This window comes from Sinocyclocheilus grahami, unplaced genomic scaffold, assembly GCF_001515645.1.
Source record: "Sinocyclocheilus grahami isolate Dianchi unplaced genomic scaffold, SAMN03320097.WGS_v1.1 scaffold4.1, whole genome shotgun sequence".
Taxonomy (NCBI): Eukaryota; Metazoa; Chordata; class Actinopteri; order Cypriniformes; family Cyprinidae; genus Sinocyclocheilus; species Sinocyclocheilus grahami.
The window spans coordinates 2,654,498-2,672,975 of NW_015505183.1; the positions used below are offsets into that span (position 1 = coordinate 2,654,498).

Here is an 18,478-nt window from a genome sequence, read left to right on the forward strand (position 1 = left end):
ATCTTTCTGACCGGATCATCCGCTGCAGGTAACTTTATACATTTTTTACACATGACCACCTCAGTCTCTCATTAGTATACATGTTCTCATGATATATGGATCATACTGACCCACCACGAGCCTTGCTGCCGGGGCTCTGTCCAGGGATTTTTTGACCGGCCCATCAATCGGGCGGTTACTATGATCTGGCCATAGAACCACCAAATCCTCAAACCGAGACGGGCCAGGACCCCTGGTTTGTTCGGGCTCAGACCTGGGCCTTCGTGGTATGAAGGATTTGAACGTTGCTGAGGCGACTTCGCCTCCCTGAATTTGTCGACCACCGTCTCAACGGAGGTGCCAAACACTTCAGAGGGTGAAACCGGGGCATCGAGAAGAAAGCCCCTTTCTTTCTTCCCGATGTCCGCTAAGTTCACCCACAACTGCCGCTCCGTCACCACCATAGCAGCCATCGCTCTGCTCATGGCAGCGGCTGCCTGCTTCGTAGCCCGGAGGGCCAAGTCTGTGGTGCGCCGCAGCTCAGCCGTTTCACCAGGGGAAAGGCCCTGCCCCTCATCCAGGTCCTTCAGCAGGTCAGCCTGATATGCCTGAAGCACCGCCATCGTGTGCAACGAAGCCATAGCCTGAACTGCCGCTGCATATGCCTTGCCGTATTTGAAGGGGCACAGATGGCAAGGAGGGAGTTTTGAGAGATGACGTCTCCCCCAGAGAGAGATAGCTGGCTAGCGTCTCTTCCACAGGGGGCATCATCTCATAGCCTCTCTCGCCCGACGCCGATGTGCGGAAGAGGGAAACCCCCCCTTCAGCCTCATCGGCTAGGTCCACCTGAGATCCCCACGAGCTCATTCTCCTCCGTGCCTCAGCACCAGCGGGTCCTGAACCGCGGGAAACAGATGGTTGTCCCTCTCCACTCGAGCAGAGACACAAACGAGAACGGAGCTTTTTCAGTGAAAAGCTCTCACAGTGCTCCTCGCCCAAACAAACAACGCATAGATCGTGTGAATCATCGGGTGTCAGAAACCGCTGACACGGATGTACACACTTTCTAAACGCTCCGCTAGTGCTCGCCATAGTAGGAAAAGAAAAAGCTCTTACTTTGCTTTTTGGAATGCACGCTTCAAACAGCACGGTCAGTGAAGACGAAGAAAAGTGATGATGTGTGCTACCGGCGCCTATTTTGTACTAGTCGTGACGGTAGTGACGTCATGGATGTCGCCGGCCAAACAAGTTGGTGTTTTTTCAATGTAGGCTTCAGACACGGGCGTTCCCCATAGCGACCCCTAGAGGACGCAGTTCGAAGTTCCACGAAAGGGAACTAGAATTTTTAAGTCACTGAAATAAGGCCATGAAACATACAGAACATTTGCTACAAAAATCATTCTGCTCACTTAGTCACAGAAAACAATATGTTAAATTAACTTTTGTAAGTCATGTTTTGTGTTAGAAAGGCTGTATGCGAGGGAGTGACAATGGCCATGTATATTTAGTGATTCACACCTGAGAGACAAAGGGCCCTCCCCTAATAGGTCATCAGTGTGACTGTGACTGTGAGGTCACGAAGAAAGAATGTGAGGAGAGTAAAATCATGGGGTTTTGATTATTGTATTTTATTTACAACACAGTATAATCAAAATATACACAGTGAAGGTCACATTAGACATATTACTGAGCACACTGATCTAAACACTGAGAATTCACTTGATTTCATACATTTAGTCAGAAACTATAGTTTGGGAAAAGTATAACTAGTAAAATGTGTACAAGTTATGTCACAATAACACAATAACAACTAATGCAAGTAATAAAACATGACTTGTCAGAAATTATCTCCTCCGCTGGATCAAGCAACGCGTCGCATCGCGTTCTTCTTCTGAGGTAAATTCTGGCTTATTCCTCTCACATCTTCTTCCAGAAAAGAGAAGTAGCCGAGATTAACTTGATGAATCTTCAGGCTTTTATGGAGGTGATGTGGGCGTTTACATGCTCGCGCTTCTGACATGGATGATTACCGTATGAATAGCACGTGCTGCTCGTGAGTGTGACCACATTACAGATAATGAGCTCAGACAGGAAAGGCTTTTGTTTCATACGGATTACTTTATCAGAGAGTATCTGTTTTCGACATGACTTAGTTCATTTAAAAGTAGACACTTCAATCTTTCACTTCTCTCATGTCTGTGTGTCAAGTATTAGCAGAGTTTTGGGTCATTTGGTTCAAGAAGTTCACGGAGACCGAGACAGCAGAAAGCGGATCCTGTTTGTTTTATTTGTTTTACAAAAGCACAACTTTTTGTTGTTATTATGAGTGTATACAAACAAAAGTAGACCCTTTCCTGATTCAAATGATGTATTGCTCTTATCTGTATGATAAAAAATTGACAGAGCAAGTACTTTTAAGTACTTTTCGGTGTTATCAGGAAAAAATGCTACAAAATGTGCCGATGCGTTTGCCAACCCCAGTCTGCAAATACTGTAGAAACATTAGTCACCAGATTCTTTGAACACACCTTTTAACCCATACATACATTTTACTGTCAGATACAAGAAAGCAGAGAAGAATCATTATCAGCTAATGTGCTTTGTGCCATTATCTTAGGGGCAGGTTAGGATTCAGACAAAACCAGGATTGAGACCGGGAATAAACAGTAACAAGGTGAGTTGCATCATCCTCAGTTTTAAAAAATCAGAAATTAGCTAGAGGGGTAAAATTACATTCATTCATGTCTACCACCCTCCTGAAGGGACTGAGGGGACTGAGAGTCCTGCGATGTCAAAGCTGAATTGTCAGTCTTTAGTAATGGTTTGGTGCTCAAAAAATATTCTTATTGTTATCAATGCTGACAAAAGATGCTTAATATTTTTTTTGAAAACAGCGATACATTTTTTTTCAGGATTCATTGGCCACGTTCAGACTGAGGGCAAAAGAGTGGCCCAAAAAGTTTATTTTTTTCCAATAGCGTGAACAGTGTGATCTATCTTTTCTTTAAAAACAAACAACAAAAAATCTTACTGACTCAGGCTAAAAGAGGTTTGTTTAAGGGTAGGATGTACTGTTAGGGTAGGTTAAAGACCAGTTCTCAGTCTTTGTTACATTAGGTTACATTTCGAGAGAGGTCAGGGTAAAAGTAGTCTTTAATATTAAAGCGGAGATTCTGGATGATTCTGAATTCTGGATTGATAGCCAAACTGATTCCCATAAGATGAGCATCACTGGCTCAATGAAGGAATCTAAAGCTATTCAAGTCCACATTTTTATATATCTTGAAAATTGTTATGGTTTTCAAAACACTACAATGCTAGAGCTTGTTATCAACTGACAGTCTGCCTTTTAGTCCAGCTGCTCACATCAAATTTTAACTTCAGAGCTGATGTCTTTGTATTATGAATTTTTTTAAGCATTGCTCATGGACTGCATCATTTTTTGTATTTTAGTTTTTTTTTTTTTGCTTTGAAAAATCCTCCAAATTTGTTATACACCAAAATATCATGATGAATTGTGAATTTCAGCTCATGTCACAAAGTAAATTTCTCCCTTCACATCAGTGTCACCCCTGCTCTCCTATCACTGACTTCCAACCAGCCTCCCGACTGGAGATGGAAGCCACATAGGTTCACTCGTAACCCCTCACGTCACTCACCGTACTCGCTGTCATAGAAAACGATGAATTTGTGCCAGCGGAGTTCAGAGACGAGCGTGATCATGACATCACTCAGACGCACAGGAGGGCGTGCGGCCAGCGTGTAGCGCTCTCCGTCGGGGCTGGGATTGAGCTGGCACTCAGCACGGGGTGTGCCGTCTCCGTTCCTCTGAATGAATAGGTGAGGAATGTGCATGGCATCTGTGAGAGACTGTAGTGCATTGGCTGCAGCACATCCCGTCGACGACACCAAAGCCAGTATCCCTTGATTCATGAGCTCACAGGCTAGAAAATGAAAGAGAAGAAAAAACAGCAACACAGTTAGGAACAAGAATTATATTGTCCAGGAGTCATAGTCACTACTTTACAACAGTTAAGCATATTGACCATTATAGAACTTATGGTCCATTTTCATCAACCAGTGGCAATTAATGCAGCAAATGTCAGGGTGATCCCGCAGAGAACAGGTGGGATAATGTGTCCAGATTTCACAGGGCAAATGTAATTCTCTTCAGTGTATTGCCATATGCTGCTAATTTACTGCCTCTGTTAAACACCAGTGTAACAATTTCTCAAGGAAATCTAGTTAAAGTGGACATAAATAATTTATGAGATATGACATTTTATAGATGTTGCCATCTGAGAGCCCCTGGTTAGGAAACATACACTTATACATATTGTTACCCTTGTTTTTTTACAATGATGAAAAGTGGATTTCAAACCCAAGGCTGTTCCAGGGTGCATATCTGACAATGTGCCTATTTAAAAAGGGCATTGTGGCATAGAAAAATGGTAGTAATATTCTCAGCTTTGTACGCTGGAGCATTGTTTCTCTGTAGTATATGACTATAGCTAAAAATCATTGCATTTATGCACAAATGCATCTTGGATAAGAGGTATAATATATAATATATGTCAAAAAATATTTGACTTCATTCTTCATTTAAACACGTTTATTTCACATTATTTTCTCCTATTTATACAAATCAAAAGTAGTTAGGGTACTTTGTTGTATTTATTTGCATTGTAATAAACATTTTATCATAGATTCCAAAAAGGGGGATTGTAAATTAACTTAGTCTGTGACAGCACAAAAAGTTTTACAACTGCAGAAGCTGGAAAATCAATTATTAATAAAACCAAAACAGCATTCAAAATGCACCAAGCCCACTGTACGGAGATGGAATTATTCTCCAAGTAAAAAAAATACAACCCAGTCATTTCAGTAACTTTCACACAATAACTATTTGTCCATGTGTCCCCAGAGAGGCTGTGTGCTAGATTAATTTCAGCAAAGCCTGGATTCAGATTGGCTCAGCACAAAGGGTTTAAAGAACAGTTCTTTAAAGATGTAGGTAGAACAATGTATTACAAATCCCAATGAAAATTAGAGGAAACACAATGATTTTTTTTTTAAGCAAAGAAACTAATTACTTTTTTCTAAGAAGCTGAGCAAATAAATTTGCACAAAGCCACCAGAGAAAATACTCAGCAAATATCTGAACAAACACACTTTAAATTGTTATTCCACTGAATGGATCCACCTTAATTGAATACAAAATACCCTAAAAAACTAACAGTCCCCTAATAAGCTTTAGCTGCTGAACACAATCCAAAATCCTGTTTTTCAACATTAAGGTTCACCCAAACATTCATTAAGTAAAAAAATAGATTAGAAACATTGAACTTGAACAAAAACTCCAACAAACAGAGGCTATTTGTGGTTTACGATAGTACAAACAAGATGAAAGTTATGAAAATCAAGTAAATTTATAGTCTAATTCAAACCAAAGGAAAACTGTTACCATCCATAAATATCTGGACTGTACAGAGTTGCATCCATTTCCAATGGTCATTTAATTTTAAAGGCCCTTTATGTAGTTTAAAGGGATAGTTCAACAAAAAAAGGAAACTTTTGTCATTACTTACTCTCAAATTGTCCCAAACCTGCACGAGTTTCTTTCTTTTTTTTGTTGAGCACAAGAGAAGGTATTTTAAAGGATGTAGGTAACCAAACAGTTGATGGTAGCCATTGTTTTCCAACTGAACTAAATTATTTTGATTTCTATAAAAAAACAAAATGACAGTGGGGCAGTGCTGCAGTGGCCAAGTAATGTAATCGATGTATAACCAAACACCATGTAACACAGACTACCGTAGCAAGCCTAGTGTTTATGTAATTCCACGATTCTTGTTATGTGCCAAATCGTGGCACGGCGGGATGGCGGGACCCGTGCTACATTTTCTTTGACCGCCCGCTCTAGTTTGGAATGACGCAAAGGTTCATCTATTCATTCATCTATTTTGACATAAAAAAACAGAGAATAATGCTTAGAAAAGTATGATCCTAAAAGAAATGACTCAGCTCTTAAGGATAAATGTGTCTGTTCATGACTTGGCAAGCTTTATGATGAGCTTCTTATTTTTTAGCTTCTCTCTTTCTGAAAACTTGTGTGAATGCGTGTGTTCATGTGTTAGATTAGTTTATATGTCTTAGATTTATCCAATAAAGCCTGATTTATATGGAAAAGAGGAGTATCTTGTGTTTTGTGCTCACAAGTTAATGTCTTAAACTGCCGATCTTGTTACTATGCTAATTAATAGTGTTTTCACTATATTTTGGATATAAATATCCCTTGCAGAATTGATGTCATACGGCTCGTTCACTGACTCGCTGGCCGTCTCAGTGATCCGCCGTAAAACAGTGATTCTGTCCTAATTCCCTTGCATATTAATGGTGGAGTTCCCTTTAAAATCTTAAATGATTCCCTTTGAGCTAAATTATTGACCTGTTTCCCTTACAGTGCATATAATAGAGCTATGGAGGGATATAGGTGTGAAAAGCCTGAGATATAAACGCATCTGCTGATTCACATCACAGAGCTACATTTCATTGGATAAATCCAGAAAGAGAAAGTTGATAAGACTGATAGGTGTAGAAAGAATAAGAGAGGAATAGGAAAAGCTCCGGTTACTTGCGTAACCTCGGTTCCCTGAGATAAAGGAACGAGCGTTGCGTTAATCACACTATGGGGAAACTCCTGTTTACTCTGATACTGAAGCCTGACTTGTGCACGTTCGTGTAGCTGTACAAACCAATGGTGCTTCAACCCGCCAAATGTGGTGGACTGCTTTATAAGTCAGCTCTGAGTGCCATTTCATAACAATCTTTCGACTGAAGCGACAGTTGTTGACTCGCGTGCAGCCTTATAGCATGGCAGCCTACGCAATGCTCGTTCCTTTATCTAAGGGAACCAAGGTTATGTAAGCAGACTCGTGTTCCCTTTCAAACGAGTCTGCCTGGCACATGAACTGCTCTCAGCAAGAGGAGTTTGCCCTGTGTCCATAAAAGGAGGTATCGAGCCAACTTATAGAGGAAGTGTGACCCGAGACCTTAGCGATTTATGAAGGCTACCTACCCCCTTTATGTCGTCCGAACGGACCAGGACATGGTGCCCCTTTAAGACCAGCAGGAAGGTTTTTAGGGCTAGAAAAACCACCATCATCTCAAGGCAGTTGATGTGTAAGCATTGCTCCAGGTTTGACCAGGAGCCTAACGCTGGTCTGACCTCGTACAGAACTCCCCGAGTTGGAGGCATCTGTCATGACCACCTTCCTTCTGGAGGTCAGTCCCAACGGGAAACCTGCTTGAAATAGACAAGACGTTTTCCAAGGGGTCACAGCTCCGATGCAGCAGTGGGTTACCCTGAGATGTAAACATCCCAGGCGCCAAGCGTGGGACGGGACAAGTGCTTTGAGACAATACTGGAGGGGCTGCATGTGAAGCAGGCCCAGAGGAAATCACAGAGAAAGTGGCCGACAAGCCCAGAGGGAACATGAAGTCCCCAGCAAGAATGACGCCACTAGCCTATCAGGGAGCGTTCAGGCGTAATCCATACCTGCATCTGGGCAGAATCGATGTCCGTTTGCGATCGCATTTGCACCACACCAGTTAAGCATATTGCCATTGGCACAACACTGCCCTGAGGTTCTGGGGGGAGGTCACTCGGTTAAGTCGGGTATGGCGACTGGCATACTCTGCCATGCAGAAACTCTGGCTGGACTCGTCCATGGTGCAGAGAATCTTAGCTTGGAAAACTTGGAGCATCGCCATCGTGTGAAGCACTGAGCCAGCCTGGCCAGCCACTGAATAAGCCACTAGGGCTGAGGTAGTTCTGCAGGACTTAGATGGATGTGCTGCATGGGCTTTTAAACCCAGGGCCGATGGAAGGCACAGATACGCAGCAACCTCCTCTTCCAGAGGGGACAGCTTGCTGTAACCTCGTTCTTCATTGCCGTCAACAATGGTGAGAGCGGCAGAAGTGGAGGGATTAACATGCCCAGAGTAGGGGGCGCACCACTGGCGGGAGGATTGTTGACAGCGCCCTTTCAGGAACCACTCATCAAGGAGCTCGTGGGAGGGCTCTTCCGAAGCAGTCAAGCCAGGCAAAGATCCTCCACAGCCTTGGTAAGAACGTGGATCAGCTCGCTGTTTATGCTGAGCCGTGTTGTCTGAGTCGGGGTCTTCGCCAGAACACGCCCACTCTTCCGCATCTGAAGCCGTCATCAACATAGAGTCATCCCCAACAGCTTCCTTCTCCAACCCACCGAAGGAAATCAAGCCACTCGCAGATGACGAGGGTTGCTGATCCTCATGTATGAAGAAAATGGGTGAATCGTGGCGTTGAGGGGAGAGTGAAGCATGCGGGACCTGAGCTGGCTTGAGCAGACAGGTGACGCACTGCCCATCTGCATCGTGCAGGGAACCCCTCTGTGTGCTGCAAGCCACACTTGCGGCACAACATTTGCAACAACGTCGCAGTGGAAATTTGCTCAGAAAATATGCTCTTTTTAAAAGCCGGATGGCCACAGGGGAAGGCGTCAAGCTTCTTCTGCTGCCAATGGCTTCTTCTCACAGCAGCGAGCAGGAGGCTGAGCTTCTTTCTTCTCTTTGGCTTCTTGCTTGCAGAGTTAGTGAGGAGATGACCTTTGTCACTAAAGGAGAAAATTCTGACGAAATGGCACTCAGAGCCAACTTATATAGCAGTCGGCTCCACCCCTTTAGGCGGGTTGAAGCGTCATTGGTTCGTGCAGCTACACGAACGTGATCAAATCAGGCTTCAGTATCAGAGTATACAGGAGTTTCCTCATGACGTGATTAACGCAACGGGAGAGACAGTTCAAAAGGGAACTTCAGCCTTCTATGTAACATTGTCAAGATACTGCTGATAGACAACACACACACAGTCACAACTCCATCAATCAACCAGACGACATCTCCAAATTCAGCGCAAGAGACACATCCGCAAGCTGCAGGGCACAGCAAAACACACTGGCAGGCACTGTTTGCTGATCCATGAATGCTACATCTATACATTCTTACGCATCTTGGTGAAGACAAAGGGATAGTTTACCTAAAAATGATATGTCTGTCATCGTTTACTCACCCTCATCTTGTTCCAAACCCATATGACATTCTTTCTGCTGTGGAACATAAAAGATATTTTGAAGAATGTTTCAACTATTTTTATCCATACAATGAAAGTCAGTGGGGTCCAAAACAACAACAACAAAAAATAGACAAGTCATGCAGGTTTGAAACAACATGAGGCTGAGTAAATGACATCAGAAGATACATTTTTTGGTGAACTATCTCTTTAATGAGGCAGGTTTTCTATCAACAGTCAACAGATGCTACTCAGCCAATCAGAGAAGCAAGATGGAACAACACAAACACGCATCACAGTGCGAGTTGAATTAGATTAGAATTTAGTGTAATAATAACACTGCCTCTCTCGCTCTCTCTAAATCCACACATAGCTTCTTATGCAGATTATGGCATATTATGGACTAATACTCAATTATAGACACGGTTTATGTACAGGGTGAACGGCACTATTCATTGTAATCCCTGATTTTGGGATTTGAATATTGTGCGTTTCTGCAACGTTGATATAATGCATTTAAAAATGTATTTGTCATGCAGATTAGAGACCTTTATCACCAAACAGGATAAAAAAAATTATCTCAAGGAATATATGAGAGTTCAAATCAGAATACAGGGATAATTCACAATCAGGCATTAACACACCACCAAATGAAATTAATTAATCCACAACCTCCAGAGTCTCCATGTCATTGATTTGAAAAGGCCCTGTGTCGTAACATTAATGATATGCCAATAGAGACGGATGATGGGTGATTCTCTTACCAGAAATTACATAAATCGTGCCGCCAGGATGATTTTACACTAACGGACAGATGTTTTCATTGGTCTTTGTGGGCAAAGAAAGAGACGCTCAAAGTGTTGCGTATGGGCTTCCACCCAGCAGGGTGCTGTTCGTGGTTTAATAAGGAAACTGTGGCCTTTACGCCCAGTCCATCAGTCTATGATTGCAGCCATGACTTCAAGACTGAATTCGGAAAAGAGAAAGATAACATAGTAGTGTGTGTGTGTATTCAGTATGTGTGGGTGTTTGTAAGAGTGTGTGTATGAACAGTATGTGTGTAAGGTGGCATGTCCACTGAAGCAGCTTAAAAGATTACCAGACCACAAACATCAACCCCCACAAAATCCCATAATCCTGTTGGAATTTGCATCATCAAAGACATTCCGTGCCTTGTACTATCAGAAGGAAAACGATAGTCCATCTGTCCATGATGAGGAAGTCTATAATTAGCTTTTTTTGTCCTAAAATACACACATTAAGTCATAAATGTGCAGATTTGGGGTTAAAAAAAGCAGTTTGTGTGTCTTGTTGTGTCTGACATCAGGTATTCTCAAATTATGTAGTGTATTATATGGTGCAGGTATATATAAAAACATCCAAGAACATACTATCTGCCATGTTTCTATATGTTCCTTTACTGGCATACTAATAATAACTATGAAAACAACTTACTCGGGTGGTACACAAGTGTAATGGTGTGTGCACACCAAAGCGAAACGAAAATTCACATCGCTTTAAGCCCTGTTCACTCCGCCAGCAACTTTTTCACTGTATGTCGCTAGACTCTGTACTGTGGGCTTGTGGCACATTCCTAATGCTGTCACTCTACTGTTATTGTTTGACTGCACGTCTGGACATATCAAAGAATGAAAAATTTAAGGAGGTCTGAATACTTTCCGTACCCACTGTATATATTGCCAGTAAAACTAAGATACATTCTAATTTGACAAGAAATTAGACTTAAAATAAATAAAAGTAGCATTCTGCTGTTGGAGAGTGTTGTTATATAAACTACAACAGTGCTCAGTGCATTAAATCATTAACCAGTGCTAAACTGCCTACTGCATCATACAATTAACAACACAAACCATCAATGTATGAATCAAACTCACTAAGACTGCCAACAGTTTCTTTTCCACTTATAATTTTTTTTGTATGTGGTTACAGTCAAATCATATAAAACAGTGAAATTGCTCCGGAAATCTGTCCTGTCTTGCCTGCATTCGAGACGATGATGTGTGAGCGCCACTGACAGATTCTTCACTCCTATAGGTTGTTGCTCATGAAATTTGCTGTATATTTGCATAAAGTTAAACTACTTCAATTTTGTCACATTACTCACTTCGCTTGACACGCCTACATTCTGTTGCCAACGGCCACTGTTGCTCCTGTTGCCGGAAGTCACCAGCTCTCCTTTGAAAATGAATGGGATCATGTCGCTTTGTCGCTGTGTGTCGCTGGCAGTGTGAACGGGGTTTTACTCACTCTAGATTACTCGCAGAATGTTTATGTCACTCACGTGAATAAAAACATTGCACGATGAGGAGTCTCTTCACGCATATCAGCAACAGCAACAACATCAATATTTATTTTTGCTATTTTTTCTGTCATCAGCCATGTTGGAGATACAGTAACTACTATACAACCGGAAGTGTCAATAAGCTGTTCACTGATTGGTTTGCGTGACAGCTTTATCCCTCCACCACATTAGACGTCCAGAGAGGCGGAGCTAGAAGCACCACTTGGAAATTTTTCAACTTGCACAGAAGACTAGTGATGGGAAGTTCGGATCATTTTACTGACTCAGATCTTTGAATCTCATTCAGCAAAATGAATGAATCCTTTTTCAAGTCATTTCGTTTATTTCATTCATTTCGGCTGAATATAATTAAATTAAATTAAATCAATAAAATCTCTTTATTGTCACACATTGTGTACACAGGTATACCAGCTGTGAAATTCTTAGGTGCAAGTTTCTGTAACAAGGCAATGTAAACAACACGACATATGTACAATTGGCAATATACATTAAATAACATTAACATTATACACAGTAATAGTCAGTATTATTCACAGTAATAACAGAGTGAGGTAAATGTCGATGTTATAGAGAGCAGTTGATGCATTGTAATGTTTAGTACAAATAGCTTGTCAGAGTGCTGAAGAGAGATGATGTAGCCTGCATTGAATATGTGTATGTGCTGAGCAGTACAAAGACATGCTACAGTTATGTCACTTACAGTCAGTGTAACTAATCTGTTAATAAATTGCAGTGCAAGGGTATATGAGGTGTGTTGTGGTGTGATGTTTTATTGGCTGGAGTTCAGTAGTCTGATGACCTGCGAAAAGAAGCTGTCTCGCAGTTTGCTGGTGCAGGTCCTGATACTGCGGTACAGTCTGCATGATGGTAGCAGCAAGAGCAGTTCGTGGCTCGGGTGGCAGGAGTCTCTGATGATCTTCTGTGCTTTCCTCACACATCGTTGGATGTAGATGTCCTGGAGGGAGGGAAGCTCACCTCCGACAATGTGTTGGGCTGTCTGAACCACTCTCTGCAGGGATTTGCGGTTGAGAGAGGTGCAGTTCCTATACCAGGCGGTGATGCAGCTGGTCAGGATGCTCTCTACAGTGCAGCTGTAGAATTGTTTGAGAATTTTTGGGGACATACTAAATTTACTGATGAAGAAGAGAAGCTGATTGGCGTTCATCACCACTGATTTTGTATGGACAGACCAGGTGAGGCGTCCCGTCGGTGATGATGGGGGAGTGCTCATTGTTCTGTTTCCTGAATCCAACACTAGCTCCTTGGTCCTACTGATGTTCAGAGAGAGGTAGTTATGATGGCACCAGTTTGTCAGAGTGCGCACCTCTTCTCTATCTCATTGTCGGTGATCAGGCCTACCACCATTGTGTCATCAGCAAATTTGACGATGCCATTTGAGCTGTATATGGCTTCATAGTCGTGTGTATAGGGATTACAGGAGAGGACTGAGAACACAGCCCTGAGGGGCACCGGTTTTGAGGGTCAATGGGAAGGAGATATTGCTGCCAACTTTGACCACCTGCTGTATGACTTACAGGAAGTCCAGGATCCAGCTGCACAGAGAACTGTTCAAGCCCAGAACCCGGAGTTTCAGCACAAGCTTAGGGGGCACTATTGTATTAAAAGCTGAGCTGTAGTCGACAAACAGCATACTCACATAGGTGTTCCTCCAGTGCTTAATTTGAGCCAGATCCTGCCGAATCCTGTTCCAGAAAATGCTCGATTTTGGATTTCTGCATTCCGGTAATTGTTTTTAAGGATCCGGCTTTAGATCGTGACAGTGCGTGCGTGCATATGAGAGCGAGCACATGTTTATGTATTTGGAGGTTATGTATTGGTCCTCAACATATTTTTGACCGTGACCAGTCAGCTTTCTTAAGTTCAAACTCGCTGTCATTGATTGGTGCTTACTGCTTATTGTTTTGTGAGCAGCAGAACGTTTGGAGAGTGTAATAATACCAGAAATAATACCAAATAAAGTGAAATATTATAATGTGTAAACATTATAAACACTATAAACATAGCTATACGTTAGTATAGCTCACTCCAAAACAAATCATATAAATGTAATGGTATTCAGAACAGAACAAGAATGAAATAAAAATATATAAACCTAAAGAAACCAAAACAAAAAGAAACTGAAAGTACCAGGCGTTAATTGGGCTCACGTACCTCTCATTCGGCACAAATCCTAATGTTTCCATATTCGCAATGCATTTGAATGAAACTATTATTTATAATAGAGGCTTTGTACTTCACGCACATGCGTATATCGACAGAAATATCCTCTTCACATGAGCAAAAATGTGCTTGGCATACAAAGTGGACCAGTTATACCACGGACTATTTAAATTGACCAGTGTAACCTTTTATATTTTTGGTTGACTGTATTTTATTTTGATAATGAACAGATTGCGATGTCAAGTTTGAGTTGCGAATATGTGGTGTGTGTGTGTTTGACCCAGGATATGTGTTTGACTATGCTCTCTTATAATTGTGGCATCACCGTTTAGTGACGTCATTGCTGTTTTGAATCTGGCAATTATTCATTTACAAATTAAGCACTGTGCTCCTCTTATCTAAATGGCAAAGTGCATTGTGCAGGGTGAAGGCAACTGCGTCGTCAGTGGAGTGGTTGTTATGGTAGGCAAACTGCAATGGGTCGAGATATGGCGGTAGAACAAAGCAGATGTGATCTCTGATGAGTTTCTCAAAGCACTTACTGATGGTGGGGGTTAGAGCAATGGGGCGCCAGTCATTCAAGCAGGTGACTTTGGGTGTCTATTGTATGGGCACATTGGTGGATGTTTTGAAACATTTGGGGACAACAGACAAGGACCAGAGGTTAAAAATGTCTGTGAAAACTCCTGCTAGTTGGTTTGTTTTAAGGATGCAGGCATGTTTTAAGGATGCGGGCAGGAATGCTGTCTGGATGTTCACGCTCAAAGGATCAGGTGACATCAGCTACAGACACAGATAGTGAACTAACCTCAGCAGTCTCAGCCGTGGGAGCTCTCTCCATGGGGGAGGAGTAGCTGGATTTGAAACAAACTTAGAAAGCATTAAGCTCATCTGACAGTGAGGCAGCGGAGTTTCCTGTCTCAGCTTCTGCCTGTAAGCAGGCAGGAGCAGAACAGAAGAGTGATCTGATTTTCTGAGAGGTGGACGGGGGAGTTCATTCTTTTGTCACATCACATCCCTGTAAGGTTAACTGAAATCTATGCAGTCTTTACAGGAAACAGAAATTATTAGTTCACATCCCGAGTCTTCGGGTTCGAGTCGTTCGTTCATCACGTGACAGCCCCATAAACTAGAGGCTATGCAGTCTGTAACAGAAAGAGAAATGATTCATCTCCCGAGGCTTCAGGTCTGAGTTGTTCTTTCATCACATGACAACCCCATTTTTTTTTAAGTTGAACTTGAGCACCGCAATGAAATTCTGAATGCTGCAAAAGATGCGGGATGCGAGCTACGGTCACATGTCCGTCTAGTCTAGTGTATGTTTACATAGAAAAATATGGGAAAAGCAGCACAGTGTAAAGCAAAATGCATTCTGTGTGAATGGACTCATTTATACAGAATGCGTGTTGGTGTTCAAAAACACCATCCGTATGGGTCACATGTTATAACAATCTGGTTGTTTGCAATGCATACTGTACAGAAGATATGATATATCACTGATATAGAGCATTACTGTGTGATAGCGTCATTTGTAATGACTAAACATGAGGTCAGGAATAGGAAGTGCCGGAAGAAACTGGTTTTATTTTATTGTAATCATAAAGAACGTTAAACATTTGGCTCCATATATATTTTTGTTTAAACCAGTAATTCGCATTACAGTTTTTCTGGTTTATTTTTTTTTTCTCCAGTAAATTGGCTGCAATTATTTACAGGTTTTGACTTGAAGTCCCATTTGCTTTCATGGATTTTTTCTGTACAGTAGTGGACAAGGATGAAAAGAAGGTGCACGTGGGGAGGAGAGAGAAAGGAATAGCTAATTTACTGCAATATTCTCCATCGTCCACACCCCACACATTTCTTTCCACCACTCCTCTTCTGCTCCACCCAGTGGTGTAGTCTACGTGATATGCAGGTATACGCCGTATACCCACTAGGAAAGGTGAAGGATTTCCATATACCCACTTAAAAAAGCGCGAGGATACGTAACAACATCGTTTTGTAACTAGCCACATCCATGTTGCGAAGCACCTACTTTTTGAAAATCATGCCGTGTTTCTGTTGATGACCAGTGCTATTGTGCAACTCTTGTGCGGCATTGAATGAATCACTAAAGGAGATATGAAACGAAAGCAAACTCAAACTACACTCTTTAAGTGTTTTCGTAAGCCTGTCCCTGAAGCTGCTGATGCTTCAGCTGCAGCAGATGACACAAATTGCTTGAATGTTTTAATTGGGAAAGCTTAAAAAACATGCAAATTATTACTTTCGTGAGGACGCACCAGTGGCCCCATCGGAGCAGTGACAGATCAGTCAACTGTCCCTAGCGTCTTTCACACTGGCCTCTGGACATCAGGTAGTCACTACCTGACCTGGTCATGATCAAATATATTAGCTTTGCTTGGCAGCATAAAAGAAAAATTATGCAATTATTTGTAAATTTAACTGACTGAAAACAAAAGTAAATTAGGGGAGAGAAGATTTCTTATCCTGTGGCTCCTTCTAGTGGACTGCAATTGTCCTCTAGAGAGGGCATTTTTGCTTAGCCAATGCAAGTCTATGGAAAATTTTTGATTGATGATAACTGTTGAAACTTTTGAACACTTCATACTAAAAACCATTGCTAACAGGGCAATACAGGATGAAAAGAGAGCCTCCTTCAAGCAGACAGCCCAGCACTAAGTTGTTCCTGACTTTGTCATAGTGAGTTATTCATATAGTTCCACTCTGTCCTGTGTCCTTCATTAATATGTAATGTGCAGCACCTGCAATTACACGCAGAAAAGCTATTTCAGGTTTGATGCCCTGAATTACAACAGGCTAGGAAGCAGCCTTGAAAACACAAGGCTCCTGTCTCAGAAATTTTACATTAAAAATGAGTTATTGACATTTTACCTTGCCGGTCTCTTTTCTTTTCCAGTAAACAGAAATGCAGTACAGCCTGGATGGAGCTTCTAATAATGAAAAATGTTCTCTTTCAAACTAATTACAGTTTAAAAGTTAACTTTTTTTGCAAGAGGTACTATTTTTAAAGAGAAAATCTTAAGAAAAAAAATGCTTCAATACTTCAGATCTCAAAGTACTGTTCCAGGAAGAACCTGAAATATTGGAGGAGACACTTAAGCAAGATTCTTAATCCACGTGAACTCCTCTGAAGTGGCCCAGTACACCTTAAAGTGGAAATAACAGGACAGCAGCCTAATCTCTTCCGCTTGAGTTCTGCTCTCTTGAAATCAATGATGGTAGAAAAGCTAGTGTGTCCCAGAAGAACAAAGTACAACAAACGCTGTTTGGCAGCTAAACAACATTGTCTGTCCTTGTGAAAAGTGCAGAAAGTCCTGACTGCACAATACAAAAACGTCATTCCACAGTCATCATGGTTTTATGGAAAATCAGAAGGTATTACATCAGATATTTCTAGGTATCAAAAGTGACAGAGCATTTTAAGTTCTTTTCTCTGTCATCTGGAAAATATGTCTTACGGCAAGTCTTTGCCGACCCCAGGCGGTTAATGCTGGAGGACCAGGCACAGAAATGCAGGGTGGGTTCTTCTGGTGAGGCAGTTTGACCAAAGACGTCTTGCTTGTTAGCAAGGTAGCTCCACGCAGAACATGCATGCGAAACACAACATATGCTGGTGAAAAGCCATGCTGATTAATTGAAAAGGGAGTTATGTGAAATGACCTTATGTAGATCAGAATCAACCAACCAAAATTGTGAGATACCATCCCATATTTAGAATTTTTTCCTCTTATGTTTCTCCATAGTGACAGGCCTTCAAGTCAGATGATCTAATCTTAAAGTCAACATAACATAGCATTCACAACCTGTTCCACTTCCATGTGATGTTTTCCTCAGTGAAACAAAATGGTCAAATAAATGAATAAATATTAATAAAATATATATGTACTTACTGGAAAACAGTGAATTTTGACTTCAGATTGACTTTCACAGCAACAGTGAATGGTGAGGCCAGATCTACTGAGGATGTTTGTCTAGACTTTGTTTTGTGTTTGTGTGTCTATTTTTATGTATAAATCACCACACTGTGGCCGATTATTGTGCTAATTAGCATAGTTAGTCTAGCACAGCTGGATTGTTAATTGCTCCTCTGGTTGCAGCAGCCATGACAGACCAGTCCTATAAATGGAATGGGTTTGGAGGAGACCCCAGCCTCTGTCAAAGCTCAGTACATCACTGTTCTACGGTGGCCGAGAGAGCTCAACGCGCTGCAACTTAAGAAAACACATGCAAATTGAAAAAACACCAGCAAATTAAGAAAACATCTTCATCAGTTTGACAACACACCCGCTGCAAATCCTCACAACACATGCAAATGAAGAAACGCGCTGCAAATCCTCACAACACATGCAAATGAAGAAACGCGCTGCAAATCCTCACAACACATGCAAATGAAGAAACGCGCTGCCAATAGCACGGACCACAACGGAAATGTTTCATGGGGACCCAAAAAAGTGACGGACCCGGCTGGGATTTGTTTTGTGCAGTGGCTTTTTTTTTGAGTTTCTGCTAGTGATTCCTTTTTTTTTTTTTTTTTTTTATTATTGAAGATATAACATTCACAGGGGATACAGTCATAGCAATAAATTACATACACAACCAGAATACAAAACAATAAATATAAAGAATAATAAAAATGAAATATAAACAGAACAAAAACAAATAAATAAAAAGTTAAACATCTTTTCTTTTTTTTAAATAAATAAATCATAAATAAATTAAAATAAAAAATAATAAATGGAAAATTACACATAAAATTTCAACTTCAAAGAATACACAGGAGGTAACCCTTACATCAAAGTCAATATTTTTCCATCAACACAGTAATTTTAACAGCTTTCTTATTAAGTGATGAGCAGAGAGATTCA

At 41.4% G+C, this 18,478-nt stretch overlaps 1 protein-coding gene across 1 annotated transcript in view; it reads right to left on the reverse strand.

Moving 5' to 3' along the window:
- LOC107583384 (glutamate receptor ionotropic, delta-1-like) overlaps nt 1–18,478 on the reverse strand; it is a 279,097-nt gene that overhangs the window by 96,556 nt on the left and 164,063 nt on the right. The window contains exon 3 of the mRNA XM_016269581.1: nt 3,639–3,923. Within this exon, the coding sequence (XP_016125067.1) occupies nt 3,639–3,923 (285 nt within the window). The remainder of the gene's footprint in view (nt 1–3,638; nt 3,924–18,478) is intronic.